This window comes from Archocentrus centrarchus, chromosome 12, assembly GCF_007364275.1.
Source record: "Archocentrus centrarchus isolate MPI-CPG fArcCen1 chromosome 12, fArcCen1, whole genome shotgun sequence".
NCBI classification, from domain to species: Eukaryota; Metazoa; Chordata; class Actinopteri; order Cichliformes; family Cichlidae; genus Archocentrus; species Archocentrus centrarchus.
Window position 1 is genome coordinate 17,827,426 of NC_044357.1, and position 21,270 is coordinate 17,848,695.

General features: G+C 40.2%; 1 protein-coding gene across 1 annotated transcript in view; it reads right to left on the reverse strand.

Moving 5' to 3' along the window:
- The window catches only part of grin3a (glutamate receptor, ionotropic, N-methyl-D-aspartate 3A), a 60,562-nt gene extending 45,468 nt beyond the window's left edge, over nt 1-15,094 (reverse strand). The window contains 5 exon segments of the mRNA XM_030742945.1: nt 4,886-5,309; nt 5,387-5,575; nt 5,578-5,641; nt 5,643-5,693; nt 14,285-15,094. Coding sequence (XP_030598805.1) covers nt 4,886-5,309; nt 5,387-5,575; nt 5,578-5,641; nt 5,643-5,693; nt 14,285-15,040 — 1,484 coding nt within the window. The 5' untranslated portion in view covers nt 15,041-15,094.
- Nucleotides 15,095-21,270: the final 6,176 nt, after the last annotated feature.

The window sequence follows — 21,270 nt, forward strand, 5'->3', positions numbered from 1 at the left end:
AAAATAATGGTAACAGATGATGATGACCCTGACTCAATTTAACTCCAATCTCTGTGACCTAAAGAGCTGAACAGAAACTGAAAAAAGTCAGTATCTTTTAATCCCTTTAGCATGAATGCGATCAGACAGCTCAAACAGTCCAAGAGCGTTACAAATACTGAAATGAGCAATTTTCGGAGAAAAGCCTTTTTCTTTTTTCATCTTTGCAGGTTGCTTACAAACATCAATCTTTGTTTTTTTTTTTTTCTCCTCTAGCCTCTGCCATTTAAGTCTTTGCAATACCTTCAGATTTCCCTGAGCCAGATGTACGGCTGACTTTTCCAAATCACCCATGTGTGAAACAGCTTGAATTAGACCCACAGTCACACAAAGGAAACTAAACCTCATCAAGTAGATCCTCTGCTCTCACAGGGTCAATGACATGGCTCTCACAGGACAAAAGATCCTGTTTGGCAAGTGTTTCTGCAATATGTAAAACACAGAAATTAATCAACACCTTTTTTATAGAAAACAAAGAAATATAAGGACCTCCAGAACCTCCAAGCTCACCATGTTTAATAATTGCCTTCATGGGATATTCATTTTGCTGATTCGAGTGTTTTGAGGAGAATCTTAACAGGAAAGGTCAAACTGTACTTGCAATGCAGTGGGTGTGTGATCACACAGCCACTGTCACTTACATCTCTAGAGTGGTGCAGCTGCAGATAACAGTGCTACTAAATGCAATTCATCGCGCATTACCGTTTTACCACACTGCTGCAGTTATTGACTGTATTCCAATACACTACATGCTTGTGCAAATGCACAAGATGCATGTGCACCTTGTGCGATGTATACTGTACACTGCACATTTGGATACTATTGATTAACTGTTGGGTAGAGAGAGCCCAGATTTAATTCACAACTTTTTTTGTTTTTGCATACTGGTACTGTGTAAATGCCACAGTTTCAAATGTATACGTATTTAATGAATCCTAAGAGTCCTTTGGATTGGTTTAAAAGAAGAACCCCGAAACACTGAAGACATGTTTGCTATTTGCGTGTGTGGTTTGCTGTAATCCAAAGAGTGCATGATTTGCAGAATATTGTGTATAATCTCTCCTGTATATAAAACTCTATTGCTATGTATTTACAAGAGGACTGTGTTATTTACATATTTGAAAAGAGCAAATGGCTTCTTGTTTACTCTTTGTTTACTAGTAACATGCATTGTATACCTCTGTAACAGAATGTACAGTATGTACCTGTGTGATTAACAGTCAAATTTTACTGATGTGACTTTAGTGGACTTTCATCTCTCCAGCCTACATAGACTGATGGACAAGCTAGCAGGAAGAGGGGATGTGGGTGTTAAACTAGACTGGGACTAGAACTGATATTACGCTGTGAAAAGAAATCAATACTACCTGAAAATGTCTGGAAGTGTGGGGCATATGGATAGATTTTACATCACATATGAAGGTTGGACATCTTTTGTTTAAAAAGTTAGGCACTAAAACTTCCAACTTGCCCAACCAAACTTTTGATGAAATCTTAGACATACTAAACAGGTTTTAAAATCCAACACCACTGGTGATAGCTGAATGGTTCAGATTTTATAAAAGGATTGACTCAAATATTGAATCCATATTGGAGAATATGGCAGAGCTTCATAGATTAGTAGAGCATTGTTAGTTCGGACGCACTAAGGTACAGGCTTGTGTGTGGCCTGAGCAATGATGCCATTTGGAAATGGCTGTTGACAGAATATATACTACTAATACTGAGTTGAACATTGGAGATTTCTATATTTATGAAAACACAGCAAAAGCTGTACACAAAACACAGCCTTGCTTCAGATGTGTTAAAAAGTTGCACAATCCTTCAGATTACTGGTTTAAAGATAAAACTTGCAGGATGTGCAATAAATGAGGACACATACAAAAAAATGTGTAAATCAAAGTACAGCAAAAGACCAAAAGCAAAGAGGAAAAAGGGACAAGAAAGTGCATGAGTAACACGAGAGCTTCAAATTAGGATGATTTGTCAGTGATAGAAATCATATGGCAGTCACCCAATATTAACAGAGCGCCATGAAAGATGAAACTAGACAGTCGGTCAGTGCTGTCACTCATATCCTTTAAAGTTTACCAGGAAAATGTTTCTAAACTGAAGTTGAAATATACAAATGTGCGACTGATAACATGCACAGGAGAGAGAATCACTCCACTGGACAAGCTGAAGGCAAAGGTGAAATATGAGCACAACCTTAAGCTTTTTGTACTAAAATACAGAAGCATTTTATTTTGTGGATGACAGTGACTAAGACATATCTGTTTCAACTAGCACGAGATAAAGGCCGTGCACCAAACAGAATCGAGGATGTGCAGTTGTCACAGATACTGTATGAATGTGCAGTAGTATTCAGTGAGGGGATTTGATTGAGCTTGAAGACGGTGCAAGACTTAGGTTTCACAGGCAAGTCCTCTGTTGTATGTGGCTCACACTCTAGGAAGAGCTTCAGTATTTAGTACAGTTGTGAGTGGGCAACACCAACAGTATCTGTTGGAAAAAAGACAACTGGCAAAGAAGGTACTGTATTTGACACTGAATCTCATAATACATACAGACCAATATCTAATCCCACGTAAAGATAATACTCATGCTTCTTTAGCACATGGTGTTTTTTATTGTTGTTTTTTTTTTTTTAGAGATTAACCTTGCTCAGGGCCTATCTATAAAGGGAAATGTAACAATCATCATACTCACAAGAACCTATATCAGTATAGCATCTTTGGCATCACCAGTGCCCCAGCAATTTGGCAATCTGCCCTGGGCCAGCTACTGCAATGAATATCAGTCACTCAGTCATACTGAGATGGCATAATGATTACTGATACGGATGATGTCATGCATTTTTCAAACCTAGTTGCTGTTCTGAAAGACCGGTGGACTACTGGAGTGTGTGTCAATCATGGACTCCACAAGACCCAGCCATCCTGAATGACTGAGTTTGGTCAACTGGATTATCACAAATGTTCTACCAGCCTCTCAAGTGTCTTACATCCTCTGAATGTGGTGCTGTGGCAGGAACCCAAATGGAGGTGGACCAGTGTCAGTGCACAGGCATTCAAAGCATCAAAACGGCCGATAACATCGGATAAAGTCGCTATACTGTAGCTAGAGTGTCCGTCTGCCTAGTATACTGTGCGGCCCCATATAGCATTGCTGTTAAATGACCCATTGCTTTTGTGTCTCAGTATTTACCATCTGTGGAGCTCCATTATGCACAAATTAATAGAGTACTTTTGAGTTTGACATAGGTTATAAAAAGTTGAATTGGGGTGCTCACGGGTGAGCAGCTGATCATATGCCACAAGGCTGAAATGCAATGGCCTGGGTTTGAGTCTGATCCGAGGCCCTTTGCTGCGTGTCTTCCTCTCTGCTTTCCTGCCCACTCTCCACTATTTATAAAGGCAAAAGTCCCAAAACATAATGTTAAAAAAAGTCGAATTGGTATGTCGGGGTGATATACTAAAAATCAGACATTCACAAAAATCACAGGTTGAGTAGAAACAGTACTGTAAATACACTGTTCTCCCATTTAGCAAATAGGAAGCTGAAGAGGCAGGAAGAATATAACACTGGAAATAGAGTACATAGTATCAAAGTCCTCACAGAAATGACAGTCTGATGAAATACTGTCACAGACAGGACCCATTCTATTTGCTGTTAAAGTGGGGTCCAACATGATCTGACAGTTATTAACTTGTGGATTACTCAACTGGAGAAGTTACTGCATAACCAAAGGATTCAGATTCTCCTGTGGGGACACAGGACCTCCTCATGGCACTGGATTATACCACTGTTAGTAATGACATTCAATTCCAGTTATTTTGGAATATACCATTTAGAGTATAAAGGACTTTGAAATCCAGTGTAAGATGTTAGAGTCAAAGGGAACTGTAGAGCCCTTTAGAGACTCGAGACATTTTGTTTTCCATATGACATTTAATATGTGCACATCAAAGCTGCTACTGACTAATTGTTATGTAATTAGAAATGAAATGAATACAGTATTTGCATGTTTGTAAAAGGCAATGGACAATGTTTTTTGTTTACTAGTACTATAGTCAGAATACCTTTGCATACTTGTAAGTCAGTAAAGCAGGACTTGTGTGATTTCTATTTACATCTGAACATTAAAGGCTTGAAAACTTTGTCCTACTGTTCAACTCATCATTTATTGCTGTTAGTGTAAGGGAGGAAACATAACAAAAATCAGTGAGGACAAAAAAAAATCCTTATTGTCCAACAGAACATCTATATCAAAATCCATCATGTAAGTTATGGTGCTGAAAAAAAATCACTGTGCTGGAGCATTATTACATTATTTATAGGTTAGTCTGACTCAAAGGATACAAACTATAGGTATACAGTAAGCCTGACAATGGTCATGTAGGTGGCAATCTCTTTGCCACTATCCTCTAGCGATTTTCAAAATCTCCTAGGAGCCTACACACTGAAAATGGCAAGTTCTGATCCAGATTTGGATACAGTAAGGCTTTCCTGCTGAGTTCTTTCAAATGGTTATAAGAGCTACAAAGATCTGATCCTACACAGCCAGACATTTCTCCACAGAGCTGTGTCATTATGATGAATACTTGCTTCCCCATGTGCAAATGTTCCAACAAAACATGCTTTCCCCCACTCTTTAGAAAGCTCACCACTACCATTTTATAAAAGTTTCACAACCCAAAATATTTGTGATTGGCCAAAGCAGTTTTTCCCCTATACTGGAACAGAATCATAATGGTTGCAACCTATGGAAGCAGGTCTTGTTTATAGAATGTATTCTCAGTGTTTGAGGACATTGCATGAAACTTTGTATCTGTATATTCCCTACCTTGCCAAGTATTCTCCTGAGCTGCCATTGCTCTGTTGTTTATCCATACAGTTGGTAGTCCCCGGTATGAGTGCCAAGGCAGGATTATCCTGTGCTGCACTGCCCACTGCACGTGCCACCAGTTCTAATGAGTCATGGACGTAGTGATCCAGAGAAGGGGATCCCATAACCCCATGGGCCAGTAGTCCCAGGGGTAACCCTTCTGTTCTCAGCTCAGCCACATTCTGGCTGTCCCCCAAGACCCAGTGAAACTCTGGAAGTGTCATCCGTGTGACCAGCGTCCACAAACGGCGCACTTCACGAATGTCACACCCAAACATCACCAATCCTGTTGTGGATGAATGTTCTCTAAGGGCCTCCAGCTGTTGCAGGAGAGTTTGCTGCTGGTCTGTTTTAATAGAAGTGGAAGAAGAAGAAGAAGAAGAAGAAGAAGAAGAAGAAGAAGAGAAGAAGAAGAAGAAGAAGAAGAAGAAGAAGAAGAAGGAGAAGAAGAAGAAGAGGCAGCGGAGGAAAAATAGGGTAAGGAGGATGAAACCTTTGCTCCGGTTGCGATATCTGACGCCACCACTGAAGTTGATAACGCAGATGAAGATACTGACGAGGTTAAGGCAGTAGCTGTCAGGTTGACAAGAGTGCCCAGGTGGAAGCGGGTATTGTTCTTGATGAGGAAGAGGAAGTCACTAATATTCATTCCTGGCAGAGTAGAATGCTGATGTCCCACCAACCATTCATCATCAGTAGGGTGTAGAGCAGCTGGGGATTGTGGGGCCTCCACAGTTCGCATTGCCATTTGGAAATGTAGAGGATTCTGTGAAGAGTTGGTAAAAGCAGGACAGGTGTAATGGGAGTTGAATTGGCAAATGGAGTGGAAGATAAAAAAAAAAGTTGTAAGGGTAAAAGTTGAAGTAAGAGAAAAAAAACAAAAAAAAGTGATTTAGAAAAGTGGAGGAGGGCATTTAAAAAGGAATGAGGGGAGTGAGTGTGACAGGGGGAGAAGATTTAAAGGATTAAAATAAATGGATGAGAAAATGGCAAAGGCAATGGAATTAAAGAATATGAGATAGAGAGGAGGGACAGTTAAACATAAACAGAAGGAAATAAGAGAGGGAATAAAAATGTAAGTGTAATCGGAGGACAAAGTGTTAGTGGGGATCAGTTGGATTTCATGTATGGCAGAGAAATAGCAAGAGAGATACAACATTAGATTGTTGGTTTTGGAATTGATGTTATTTTGAGAAAAAGCAACATAAGGAGAGTGGAGAAATGATGGTGGTGGAAAGGTGGAAAAGGATAGGAACACAAGGATTGGCATGAGGAAGTGAAATAAAGTAGAAGAGACAGAAGGAAGGAGAAAAAGAGAAGGGTTCATAAATCCAAATGTTACTTTCAGTCTTCTGTTAACAACCTCCACATAATCACATAATAATACTACGTTTTTAATGTGTAGTCACTTTTGTGAGGAATAACTAAAACTTAAACAATTACAGTTCATTTCACAAGTGTTTTTCATCTACTTAGCACCACATCATTATTCATCAGTTGATTAATGACACCTAGAACGATCAATGAGTAAATGACGAGTGGCTGGTGGGATATTTCCACTAGGACCTCAACTGGTGCAGTAACTAACACAGTCTCGTAGTGTTGTTACTGTGATAAAAACCACAGTTTATCTACCAGCTTAATAAATGTTCAAGAAAGATACTAAAATAAGGATTAAACAGATTGATTTCAAAATGTATGGACCGATTGTTTGACTCGCCTTAAGTTGACATTTTTTATACCACCTGTAGAAGTAAAAACAATATAGAAGATTATTGCATGCATTACACTGTTGGTGACACATTTGTATTATTTCTATTTCTGTTGGCCACTTTCCTTTCTAAATGGTACGCTTTAAGATTAATTTGTGATCTTTAGGTCAGAACTGGTTTCACTGTCTTTATGTAACATGGCCTTACAGATATACGCGATAGAGCTAATCCACAGTGAAAAGTCAGTCACTAAAGTGTGATTGCTGAAGCCAGCTGGTAAACAAACAAAGCAAAAAAAAAAAAGCAAAAGAAAAAGGTTTCGCCACTTTGAATATTTGCAAAACACAGTTTTGTCCCTCTATGCTACACTTTGCCTGTTCTCACTGAACCTGTAGATCATAGCTGGAGGCGCTTGAATGCTGTACATGCCCACATTTCCTATAATTGGCTAACAAATCCTTATTTGTGTTACAAATCAGTTCCAACCACAATAAGTCTTGAATGCTTATCCAATTTTAATGGTTCAGGTTGACAGAAATATACCTCAAATAAAACTGCTAATTTTAAGTTAGGTGGTGCTAATTAAATTAGCTAACAATTACTGGTCGATATACAGTCCTCAGCCACTTCATTAGGTACCCCGTTCAACTGCTCATTAACACAAATATCTAATCAGCCAATCACATGGAAGAAACTCAGTGCATTTAGGCATGCAGATACTGTAGGCTCAAGACGACCTGCTGAAGTTCAAACCAAGCATCAGAATGGGGAAGAAAGGTGATTTCAGTGACTTTGAACATGGCATGGTTGGTGCTGTCAGACGGGCTGGTCTGAGTATTTTAGAAACTCCCGATCTACTGGGATTTTCCCACACAACCATCTCTTGGGGTTTAAAGAGAATGTTCTGAAAAAGAGAAAATAACCAAGTGAGTGGCAGCTCTGTGTGTAAAAATGCCTTGTTGATGACAGAGGTCAGAGGATAATGGCCATACTGCTTCAAGTTGATAGGAAGTAAACAGTACCTCAAACAAACATTTGTTACAACCAAAGTACGCAGAAGAGCATCTCTGAATGGACAGCATGTTGCACCTTGAAGCAGATAGCTGTATCGCCCTATGGAGCTCATCCCAGCTACCATAGGGCGAGAATGACTATAACTTTTGAATGCTTAAACTTAAATGTGGCCCAGTTGAACAGACTAACCAGACTACCAATAAAGCTTAAAGTTTGCCAGAGTAACATCGCAAATATTGCTTAATGCAAATTACTGCTACTCGAATACACTAAAAAAAAATATTGCTGTCGTACATACATTTCCAACACAGCGCCAATGTGTGGTCATTTAGAGGACAACTATTATGTAAAACTTTCATCTGTGCATTCAGCTGGCTTCTGAAAGCCAGTCACAGCTTACAGTACAGCTCGCAATATCGCCAGGAACTGCATTTTTCCAGTTTATAGTTTTGATCTTATTTAAGTTTATTTTGATGTAATTTGCAAAAAGGAACAGTGTCAAAAGTATCCATTTTTTTTTTTTTGTGCCCTGACACATTCAAATTCTGAATGAAATAGCATGTTGGTGTAATAGCAGGTGAAATGTTTTCTTCAGCAGTTTCAGAGTAGATCAGAGCTAAAATAGCAACATGATAAAAGGAGAGTCGATATTGAACTCAGCAGGTGTCCAAAAACATTACTGCCGAAATATAAATAATTAAATTCACTGTTAAGGTGCATAATTTCTGTTGGGTTTCAAGTTGTTCTATACTGGTTCCCGGTGACATTCCTTGTTAACAAAGCACACAATTCCACAGTGTTGTGCTATGATCTGAAACAACTTCATGGGCATAGTTGTTGTGTGATAAAAAGTTCTGTCTGGCAGTAATGAATTTATTCACAATAATTAGTTAAGTGCAAACTACACATATAATGCACTGCACCCACGGGATTATAGTGAGCCACAAGATCAGAGTAGATAGGTTTCAAAGTTGACACGCTCATCCCTGCAACACTTGAAATAACATTAAATAGGTCAGAGGGCTGCATGAGCTGCCAGATCTGCGTCAGTATACCTTGGCATACTGTACCCAGCATACAATATGCTGCTTAATCAGTCGCACATTTGTTTGCTTGCCTGCACCCACAGCTACAAATACAGAATCAAACACATTTAAAGGGCCCAAGCAACTCACTTTAATTGACCTTACAACTTTTACACAAGCTTTGCACAAAAAAATTCCATTAGATTAATCTATTGTTTAATTTGATTTATCCCATTAATCACTCTGTCTAATAGACATGCAAATAAGACATTATTAATCAGCTTATTGCATATACATGGATGGATTATTGCTAGAGCAAAAGCATCTACAAAAGCAATTGCAATGTTTTATTTCAGATTTAAAAGTCCGCTATCAGGGAAGAAAATGGTAATGCAGTCCACAGGGCATCAGAGTCTCACCTCCTCTCATTCTCCAGGAGAATTGGATGGATTATTCTCAACTGCACTTCTGCTCTGTGATCTTCATAAATCTGTAACCCCCCCTCTTTGTTCTTCATGTAAATAAACAGGAAACATTTTTTACAGAGTGTGGCTTCTTGCTCTCTTACATAAATACGGAGATCTGCTGCTTTTGGTGTGCTGTGAAATCCCGGCTCTGTTGTCAATGTGCTCTTTTTTTTAATCACTCTTCTCTTCAAAAAAGATTTTCCCCTGTGATTCCCATAAAAACACATTAGCTGTGACTAGTTGTGCTAAAAAACTCACAAAGCTTGCTAAATGGTAAAAATGCACGAGCTGACACAGTCATAAGCCAGTGGACAAATCCAATGAAATGTTAATGACTTGGTTATTGATTTTTCTTTGATTAGATGATAAATTGTAGGGAAAGTGTGAAAACTGATCAAAATTAGGGTCTCTGTTTTATTGTTTTTTTTTTTTTTTTTCTTTGGTGAGATTACTTTTTAGAGCACTGTCAAGAACCATATCTTTCTCATAATGCCTGTCCTTAGGGGTCTCACTCAATTCACATTGTTCCTTTCAAAGCAAGAAATCCTTAGAGCCTTGTAACTCTATGAAGACCTCACCTTGGTTCTTAAGGGATTTACACCCAGAAAGAGACAAGCGGCATTATGACGACCCAAGACCATGAATCTCAGTGAAATTCAACAGCTCGTAGTGATGGCAAGCAAATAATGGTTAATAGTCATGTGGGTATCGAGTCAGACTAATCTCAACTTTCAACACTTTGTGAACCACAGAGACTTCAGAAAATACAACACTTTTAAGTGACTCAGAGCTCACAAATAATTTAGTCTAACGCTACAAAATTCTGCTTAGTGACATTCAACATGACCCACCTGCGACTTAGGTTTTTCTTCTACAAACATTACAAATAATAACTACACACCATTTGTTATCCTAATATAGTTAGTTAGTTGTTAGTTAAATCTGCACAAACTAATGCATTTCAGAACACCACCATGAATTAGTACAGCACACCTATTACATTCAGTTCCTTTTTCATATTTTTATTATTGGACTCCACTTGAAAATTTTGGATGATCCACAGTTCAAAATAATCCTTATCTATCTGCAGCCCCTCAGTTCATCCTCTGTCCAAGACAAGCTCTTTTAACTGCTGCCCTTTAAGGCCACCCTCCCCTTAAAGATGCATTTCTTCTGATTGGATAAGCCTTGCAAACAAGTTTGAACACTACATGGGAGATACTGCAGTGATCACAGCCAGAGCCATGTGCCTGAGAAGATCGCATTAATGATTATTTAAAATGTTGGCCATGTTTAATATGAACAGCCACCATTGCAATAGTATATCCATCCATCCATCCATCCATCCATCCATCCATTCTCTTCTGCTTATCCTGTTCAGGGTCGCGGGGGGCTGGAGCCTATTCCAGCTGTCATAGGGCGAGAGGCAGGGTACACCCCGTACAGGTCACCAGCCTGTCGCAGGGCTCACACAGATAGACAGACAACTATTCATACTCATATTCACACCTATGAGCAATTTAGAATCACCAATTAACCTAACCCCAGTAACTGCATGTCTTTGGACTGTGGGAGGAAACCAGAGTACCTGGAGGAAACCCACGCAGACACACAGAAAGGCCCGGGCCAAGGTGATTTCAAACCCAAACTTCTACTTGTTTTTCTAGCTGTGAGGCCACAGAGCTAACCACCACGCCACTGTGCTGCCTTGTAATAGTATGTATAGTATAAAAAAGTATAATAGGCCTGCGTTAAAGATTTCAAATCTACTACTCAAACTGGATCACCATCTGCATGATACTATCTGCAAAGGCTGCACAGTACATACAGGATTTATTGAATGTTTTCTGTAGGTCTGATTAGGTTGGAGCAATGTACCTAATAAAGTCCTTATTTGCTATATATGGCACATACATCATGATGATAGACTTTGCTATTATAGAGTATGCACTATTTAAATGTTCCACATCCAGTACACAGTTAGTGCTAACACCTAACTGGAATAAGTAGCTATGGATTTCGGCATATATGCTTCAAGCTGTCAGTGAAGATGCTCCATCTGTCTATATGTATGTCTCTCTATATATGTGTATCTATCTTTCCATAGTCCCTGGGTCAGCATGGGATATATTTCCACTTTAAAACTAAGTCCTCCTATCAAAGATGACTGGTCTTTCCCAGAGAGCTTCCTTTTGCCAAGAGTTCCTCAGTTCCTTGGCTTTTATATGCTAAATTCTCATCCCTTTCCTGCTATCAAAACCGCTCACCACAACTCCCAGCCCAGTTCCTTTACTCTGAGGTCACTTTATCCTTTCCTCCATAATCTCCATATTCTCATGCAGCTTCGTCATTCTGACACTTACGTAACATACTGTGGGCAGATCACATTATCAAAGGTTTTTGCAATGATTCATTGTATTACACAAATTTCAACTGTGAATTCTGACTTTAAACTTTGGTAGGATAAAAGAACTCAAGGTCAAACAAAGTGAGGAAATAAACAGTAATGAGATCATCTCAAGACATCCAAAAAGTTTTCACATTTAAAAAAAAAATGTTTTGGAGAAATTGCTGTCAGCCTGAAGTTGGGATTTGCTAGTGAAACTAGATTGAGTCAGAAGGGAGTTAAGCCATTTCTCTAAAAGACTCACACAAGCACTGCACACACTATGTGGCAGCTATTTTCTAGTGAGTTTTTTTTTTTTTTTGCACGTGTTCATCCTTCCATTCAATAGTCTTTCCATCTAGTCCTTTATCAATCAATCATTCCTTAACTTTTGGTTTGTCAGCTGTATCTGTTACTGTTACTTCACTTCTAGGAATCGGTTTGGATTTTAAACACCTGCTGACTCCTTACAGAGAAACCTTTCCTTGTGCATAGAGCAGGAAATTAGATATTATCCTAGAAAACACACACACATACACACACACACACACACACACACACACACACACACACACACACACACACACACACACACAAACACACAACAGACACAACCTGTCTGACACAGCCACACACCCCACTCCACCCCACCCCACCCCCACACACACCCACACACACGACCACATACACGCAGATGTTACTATACCCTAGTAGGTGGTAAGTGTCCCAGAACCCTTCAGTCCAGCTAATGGGGTTAGATGTGTGTGTGGGGAAAACAGAAAAAAAAAAAAAAGAAAGAAAAAAAAGAAAAAAAAACAGTCTTTGACCCCCATCAAACACACACACACACGCACACACACGCACACACACACACACACACACACACACACACGCACACACACACACACACACACACACACACACACACACACACACACACACACACGCACACACACACACACACACATACTAAATCATTTTGTGAACATGCGTGTGTCTATTTCTTGTGAGAAAAATGTCGACCCCAACAACACAGTTAAGTATGAGTGCACACTCGCGACAGGTGTTTTCTCCACAGAAATATTTCTGATGCCCCTTCACACTGATCTATTTAGTGATTACATTCCTAAGTAGTTCCCCCATCGGTCTCATTTTAGCTGCAAACTCCATCAGCAAGCTTCACGCAGGTGTATTGTGCAAGAGTTAATTTTTTCACCTACCATCTCCTATGAACTTAATTTTCATAACACAACTTTAGAATTGCTGACAATATAATGTCTATAAACAACCAGTATCTAAATTGTCAACACTTGTGCACCTACACTAGCTATTTTTAAAATAATGACCGCGTTTGAATTATATATGTAAGGCTGAGTAATTAAACAGATACACTTCAAAATAATCCATGCTTGTGCCAAAAGCAATGTTTACTTGTACTGAAGGATTAGTCCTTTATTTAAATAATTCATTGAAGTGAATACATACTGGCAATTAAAAAAATTAACATTATTGCAAACTTTATTACATATAGTGATATAATGATTTCCTGCCAAGTAGGTGCTCTACATGGTATAGACAAGGCACTGTGCATATGGTACTGCCAGTGATGTAAAGAAGTGAAGGAACTATTTAGCATCACTGTGAAACCACTGAAATGCCCTCAGAAATTTCACTATGGTTCACTGTGTGGATTCACCTCTAGAACTGGCTAAATGAAACAAGTGTTATTCAGCTTAAAATGGTTCTGCATGAATGTTTTTCTTGTACGCTACAGTTTTCTGACACTCATCCCATTATTAGATACAGTAGGAGCCTGCTAATTATTAGTAGATAGTTGGATAAAGGAGCAATAATTTACTTCTTTGTCAAAAGGAAAGGTGTTAGGTCATTAATGTACATGTCACCACAACAGTGTGTGCACGTCTGCCTTTATTTCTGTTGTTCAGCAAATGAGATGTCGAAATATAGTACCACACTGAGTGTGAGTAAGTGCTTTGACTGCATTATACTGTCCTCACCACACTGCTGAATGTCTACTTATGTAGACATAGTGGGATTCTGAATATCAACACAGCATTTGTTTATGCATCTATGCCTCAGGGTATGTGCTGTTGGGTGCACATTATTGTTGACTGCACACTGTCAATCAAAACATTTTTTTAGACATTTTGTTCAGCAAAAGAGAAGCACTATCCTTGTTTTCTGCTCAAGCGCCATTTGAATTCAGTAGATTTCAGCACCATGGACAGAGCATTGTTGTCTTTTCCCCATGCCCCTTTGTCTTTTGACTCAGTTTAATGTAGGTTGGGCTTTTTCCTGAGTTTCAAAGTTAAGAAAGCCAGCTTGTGTTGTTATTCCTCAAGCTTAATTTGAGCCATTAATTTTGATTGACTGGATAAATGCTGAACAAGAACAGGAAGATCTGTCCTCCATCTGAAAGGACATCAAAGATCAGCCACTGAAGGAGGCGTTTCTACCTCCTGTCTCTGTCATAAATGTTGGCCACTGGTTGGTCGCAGTGCATTATAGTCTTATCAATATGTATTTAAATTACTTACACGCATTTAGTGTAAAATGAACTGTGTGACTTTACAGAGGTAGTCAGACTGCGATGTAAAATTGCCAAAGGTAATCCCTGCGCTCTTTTACCATAGCATGTTGCACCAGTGCAGACACAGCCCACTGCAGTTGTATGCCGAAGTGAAGTAATCAACAGTTAACAGTTCAGATGTAGCTGGGAAATAACTTTTTACCTTACTGTGGCGCGAGAACTCCCTCTGCACAACGCTGACTACAGGTACCTGAAGCGCAAGTGAGACGAATTCCAACTTGACGAACTCGTCCCGGTTCCGTGGAAAGGCGATCATGGCAGAAACCCCCTGCACGACCACAGTGTGACACACGCTCTCCACGAAGGACAGCGGGTCCTCGTTCTCGGGGTTGCCCGTAGAGGAAAAGGAGAACGCGGGAAGCTCTCCGAGTGTGGATCCAACTGCCATGACAATCTCCAAGGATAAATTGTAGGGTAGTAACCCAGCCCGGTTCAGAGCCTCGACCGCGATCAGAACCGAGTCTCGGGGTGCGAACACGCGATTTTCCCTCGAGGTGTTCTCCTCCCGTTGGCGTGCCTGGCTTTTACTCCTGTTTGCGCCCCGCTGACTATTAACGGACGCTCTAGTCCTAAGGCTTCCATATCCAGGCGCACTGGCACTTGTTTTAATCCGTCTTTCCAACTCCAACTGCTGCTCTTCAGTCAACTCTCTCTCGTTGTCCCAGTCCTCAGAGCCGCTGACAGCACTAGCGGAGAGCAAGCGAGGCTGAACGTGCAGAGCCCCTATCCGAACCGTGTGGCCGATTCGTTTCAGCACTTGGCACGGCTGCGGGTGCGAGTGAGCGCATATCGGGAGAAAGATGAGAGCGCACAGTAGTAAACAGATTGGTGGCAAGACCCTGGTGCCTGGTCGAGCTGCTGGACCATTCATTATCACCATCATCACCGACTTCATCATCCCCGCTCCACAGCTGCACCGGATGCCCGGTCCAACCACACAGCGGCTGAACACCGGGGCCGCTCCGTTGGTCTGCCTCTTGGCCCCCTGCCTGTGGCCCTGATGTGCCGCTCAGACCAGCTGTAGCCCCCGCTACAGGACCGGTTCCAGCTCGTGGTAAAGTTGTGCGTTTTCCCTCGGACACAGACAACAGGCTGCTGAGGCGCGAGATTAGGCACGAGCCGCGCACAAGCAAAAAATGATCCCCAAAAGTGCTGTTTTTCATCTCAAAAGATTTTCATCATTCAAGCCTCGGATTACAAAACAGGTCGTGGAATCAAATGACAACATTTCCACATATTCCATAGGCAGAAAAAATATACAGCAGAGTGTGTAGGCAAGCCCTGCCTAGGTCGAAAAAGGTTAATGCGCATCAAACACATTCCAAAGCAGTGAAATCCACCCCTGGAAAAGTCTGATAGCTTAATGGCCTCAAAGGAAAATCATCCCATTATCATCCACAAGGCAGGGGCCAAGGCAGCGGCGCTTCTTCCCGGTACTCAAGATTTAAAAAAATGTTTCCCCCTTCTTAAAAAACACCCAAGTAGAAGCTTTCCAGAGCGCACGCGCTGCTTGGATCGAGTCAGCCTCTGTGCTGGTGAGACCACTGGCACGAGAGCGTGTTCTTTCTGCGCACATTCTAGGGAGATTTAACCCCATGTTTACTTTAGCCCCCAGTCCCCCCACCCCTTTTACATTGTCAGTGCCAAAGAAACGCGGAAATAATCACAGTACTGACTATTTCTCAAAGCACTGCTCGCACAATGTGTCACTTATTCAGAATCCAACATGTCAAAAAAAAAAAAAAAAAAAAAAAAAACGATTCTGCAAAAGAGAAGCACTATCCTTATACGTCACATGGGAAGATTAGTGAGATTTTACTGTAGACAAAACCAGACAGCTACCTGTTTTATTGTCTGAGGACATCCAATAATACATTAGCAATTGCTGAGGGGGAAAGGGTAACTGAGTGTGATTCTTGTTTCTTTGGTAACTCACGTGTCAGAGGTCACCAGGGATCCACTCAGTAGCACCAGTTTAAATAGGATCCAGATTAACGATTGGTAATGGTCTGATCTAGATTAATGATTGGCTAATGATCACTCTTGAAATAGGAGGCCGCCACTCAGGTAGTGGAAGATAGATGACCCTGATCGATCCAATATGGACTGACCTTACAGGAAAGGACTGAAAAAGTGAGAGAGTCGGGGAAGAGAAATTTTGACAGAGAGGGCACAGAGGTGGTGACTAATTGGGAGGCAGGAGAGAGAGAGAAGCAGAGGTTCTGTTGGTGGGGGGGGGGGGGGGGGGGGGGGGGGGGGGTTGGGTGGGTGGGGGGGGGGGGTGGGTTGGGTGTGTGGCCACATCTGTGGATAAGAGATGAAACGTGAAGAGAGGAGAATGGTAAGTGGGGAAGAAGAGTAAAGAAGAGAGCGAGGGGAGAACAGGTAAATGAAAATAGAATGTGGATGTGATATAAGATGCTGCTTCAAATTGCTGCCCTCTTAAAGAAATCAACCGGTTATTTGAAAAGATGAAAAAAAAACAGATGGAGGGAAAACAGAAAGAAAATTACATCAACAGACAGATTCAAGGTAAGAATTAAGCCTGTCTTCCTCTGTGTGTTGAAGTGGAATACCAGGCCACCATATTCTTCATAGCTCTTTTCAAAAGGGCTTCAGAGTCTTCATTTTTTTCCAGGTCTTGATGAAAAAATAGTTCAATCACAAAAGTTGAAGATTACCTCCATATGCCATTTGAATTTGGCTCAGTGGAGGAAATTCCCACTTTTAAATATATTTTAGCACTTTCATATTGTAGCCCTGGTATCCTCACCAGCTTACTGGAGGAAATTCCTAATTTTTAGAGACAGTTTGAACATTCTGTTTGGAAGGTATTAGACAATTACCACACATCAAAAGACTTCTGTGCCATCCATTAGTCATAAGGGTTGACTTGGCTGCATGCAAACACCACACTTTTCTTAGTCTCTAGAGGCCCACACCTTCACAGAACTGATGTGATAGAGAGTATACTATTGCTGTCATTTTCACTGAAAACCCATACTTTTATTCATCAAATGAGTTGCTGCAACTCATTTTTTGTACCTCAAACTTTGCTTTTGCTCACAAATGTCCCATTTCCAGCATTCCCTGCCTTTTACAGTGCTGTGAAAAAGCTTTTTTTTTTTTGAATATTTGTCACACTTATATGCTTCAGATCTTCAAACAAATTTTAATATTAGACAAAGATAATGCCATAACCAGTGGGTAAGGGTGGACTCAAACGCTGGACTCTGCAGTAAAAGTTCACAGGTTTATTTGCAACAAAGAGTTCAAGGAATCTAAGCTGAGGCTTTCATGCAGTGAGGTCTTAGGCCAGAGTTTCTGCACAGAAGAAAGATGGGTGAGCACAAAACATGAGGGGCAAACACAAAGCTAAACTGCTGAGCATGAGGAGCCAGGCTTTCACTATGTGGCTAGTTCAACAATCAGGCATTGACTGCAGGAATTCCTCCAACTTAAATAGCAACTGGTGACAGGTAATTCCATCACACCACCACCACCACCATGTTTGACTTGGGATCGTCACTGTATATGCTGTTGCTTCCAGTTTACTGACATAATGTGGGAACATTCATCCTGAAGCCCCTCCCATAAGTTGGACTGCTTTGATGGGCACTTAAATACTACAGTATTTAGTCAAACTGTTTCCACAATAACTGAAAAGCACTGAGTGCTGATGACTGCCATTAAAGACAGAAAACCAGATGACATATTCTTCTCTAATAATTCTTGCGTAGTCTGGAGCTGTACTTTAGGTCATTGTTAGGGAGGAAATTGGTTTCAGTAAGGCAACATCCACAGGGTGGCATTTCAAAATGGAATAGTACTTTGCTCAAGATCATGCTTTATCACATACACTTCTCCATCTTTACCACCATCAGAAAAAAAAAAAATTACCGTTTCTACACAAAGCTGCCACTAAAAAAAAAGAAAAAGAAAGAAACTCGTAGGCTACCAGGTATGTTACACTGAGATAGTCATTTTAGGTATGACTTCATTATTAACACTATTATTTTATTATTATATCAAAGTTATTGGACCCCAGACCAAAATGTAACTTAAACATGAGAAAATGGAAAATTGCTCTCAACACTGTATCTTTTGACCTTTGCTCTATCGTTCCACTTTGGATTTCTTTATCTCGCAAAACATCCTGTTTCTCTCTCTTTATTTGTAGCTGCCAGCCATTTTCCTGTCGTTCTGCTTGCAAACACATCTGTTTTCACATGCCTCTCCACCTACCTAGTTGGTACACCTTTAAGTCTGCCCTCTCTTTTGTCCCTGTCTGAATATCTGTCTGACCCCCTGTCTGGCTGAATATTCATCCATGTTCTTCTCTCTCCGCTTTGCTTGTCTGCTTTGCTGACCATTTCCTTTACCTGTCTGCTGTTCTGCCCACCTGTCTGTCTTCTTTCTCTGTCAAGCATCATTGCGCATCGTCTGCCTGTCTATCGCTCTGCCAACCTGTCCATCTGTCTGCCTACGACTATCAGAGTGGCACTGAAACTTCACTGACCCTTTTCTCCAGCAAGCTAAGTTCACCTATGGTTTAATTGTCCCTCCAATAACCAAAATAACACACACACAGACACACACACACACACACACCACACAACACACATTGATTACAGCTCACATGAGAAGATTTGTGTGATTTTACTGTAGACAAAACCAGACAGCTACTTGTTTTATGTCTAAACACACACACACACACACACACCACACACACACACACACACACACACACACACACAACCACACACACACACACACACACACACACACACACACACAGCTTACACCGGCCTGAATGCACACAGACATAAAATCCTTTGATGCATACAGGTTTATTGATTTATGTGAACAAAAATGATTATCTGCATTCTCACTTTTGCAAAGTGAAAAAGTAACATTTATAGAAAGAAATGGCTTGCAATCAAAACTATTTAGGTTATTTTAATGCATTCTCATCCCAGGGTGTCACTTACTGCCGTTTTCAGAAGCTGCTGGCATCACAGCAGTGCTGCAATTACATTACAGTGTCTGTTTTACTGCCCAGTCTTAATGTCTGTGAGTTCTGCCTTATGCTCATATGCCTCAAAGTTGCTGAAGGTAAAAAAACAAGAAGTGAATGTCAAGGCTTAAAATACTTCTTACAGGACTTCCTGACACATTTTATATTTTTTGGGAAAACTTGACTTAGTTACAGAGAGATCATAATTGGTGTTCAGGTGAGGCGTTTTTAACATTGCCTGTGAAGTGGCATAAAGCATTAACATGCGCTTTGAGTTAAACATATAAATAGTCATTTTACCTGAGTGCAGAAGCCTTAATTCAGTTGAGACCATAAGCAAGAGGCTCATTTTAATTATTTAATCCACTCATCTGTCTGCTGTCACAGCTCAAAACTGCTGCCATAACTTTAAAGTGACTTTTTAAAATATCAAATATTCCCATTGTTTGCAGGAATTACATTTTTTGTTTCTCTCTCTCTCTCTCTCTCTCTCTCTCTCTCACACTCACACACACACACACACACACACACACACACATTTGGTGTTACAAAGCAAAATTTCTGCTATCTACTAAATGATTTATGATATGCAGAAATACATGTATGGCACATTAGTCCAAACTGTAAACATTTAGACCATTTTTCCACAAATGCTATCACATTTAGATTAATCTGTGCAAACCCCTTTTTTAAAATCAATATTCTCTTCATTGTGTTTTCTTTTGCTCATCTTTGTTTTGTCAGTTTCCTAGTCTCAGATTGGCTTTTTCTCAGCAACGTTGCCTGGTAAACCAGCATCCAGGATTTGACTCGTCACTGTTGATGTTGAGACCTGTGTTAGGCACTGTAATTCACCCTATACCTAATTTAAAATACTGCTTAAGCCCTAGAATTTTTTGTTCTGAAGTTTACCCCAAAGGGAAAAAACAAAATTGCATCAAGAAAGAAGCACACCAATGTTGAGGTCTTCAACCAACAGGAATACTGTGTCTTCACATCTTCCCTATTGATGTTCTTGTAGACCGTCAGGCCCTTTGTTTGTGGGAGCTCTCTGCTTTTGTTTGTGTTTAGACTGCTGGAATGCATGCTGGACTGACTCTGAGGCTGAAGTGACAATTCCAACAATCAATAGTGGTTGCTGTTTGGGTCAATGTGCTGCTGAATGATGAAATACCATCCAGTAAGTTTGGAAGCACTCTACTAATGCTCCGTATACCTATGTTTTCATCCTGTGGTATCTGTAGATAGTGGCACCACTTACAAGTGTGCCAGTTTTACTGGTAGATGGAGCACTTCCAAGCAATGAATGCTTGATTTTCCATCAATCCATAATACTTGTTTTTCAGTAACAAAAAAAAAAAACAAAAAAATTTTTTTTCTGTCTATACCTGTTTAAGAATGTAACCAACTTTTATTTTTTCATACACCTGTGATTCAAGATGATGCACTGAGTATTTTTTTTTCACTCACCTCTTTTCACTCTCTCTGTGTTTATACACCACTCAGCATTTAATCATTAGTCATCATTAATCTCTGGCTCTCTTCCACAGCATGTCTTTTGTTCTGTCTCCCTCCCCTCTGTTCACAGCAGATGGCTGCCCCTCTCTGAGCCTGGCTGTGCTCGAGGTTTCTTCTTGTTAAAAGGGAGTTTTTCCTTCCCACCGTCAACAATGGTTTTTCATAGACGGTGGTTTGATTGTTTGGGTTTTCTCTGTATTATTATATTATTTATATTACCTAACAATATAAAGTGCATTGAGGCAACTATTTTTGTTGTTGTTGTTGTTGTTGTTGTTTGTAATTTGGTGCTATACAAATAAAATTGAATTGAATTGTTTCTGAGAGCTTCACTTCAGTTGCACAAACACTCGATATTTACCAACCAAGTCAGTTCTTTCAGTACTGATGTAAAAATAAACTTGATGAAACTTTGCACTTTAATGTTGCAGTCAACATTTCATTTCAAATTGAATATACTGATGCACAGAACCCGAAGAACAAAATATATGCAATTGTCCAAATACTTAAAATCTTGTTGCAGTCTCAAAATACATAAATCATTTTTTTTTTTTTTAGATTTTTTTCCACTTCAATCATGACCACTGTGCCTA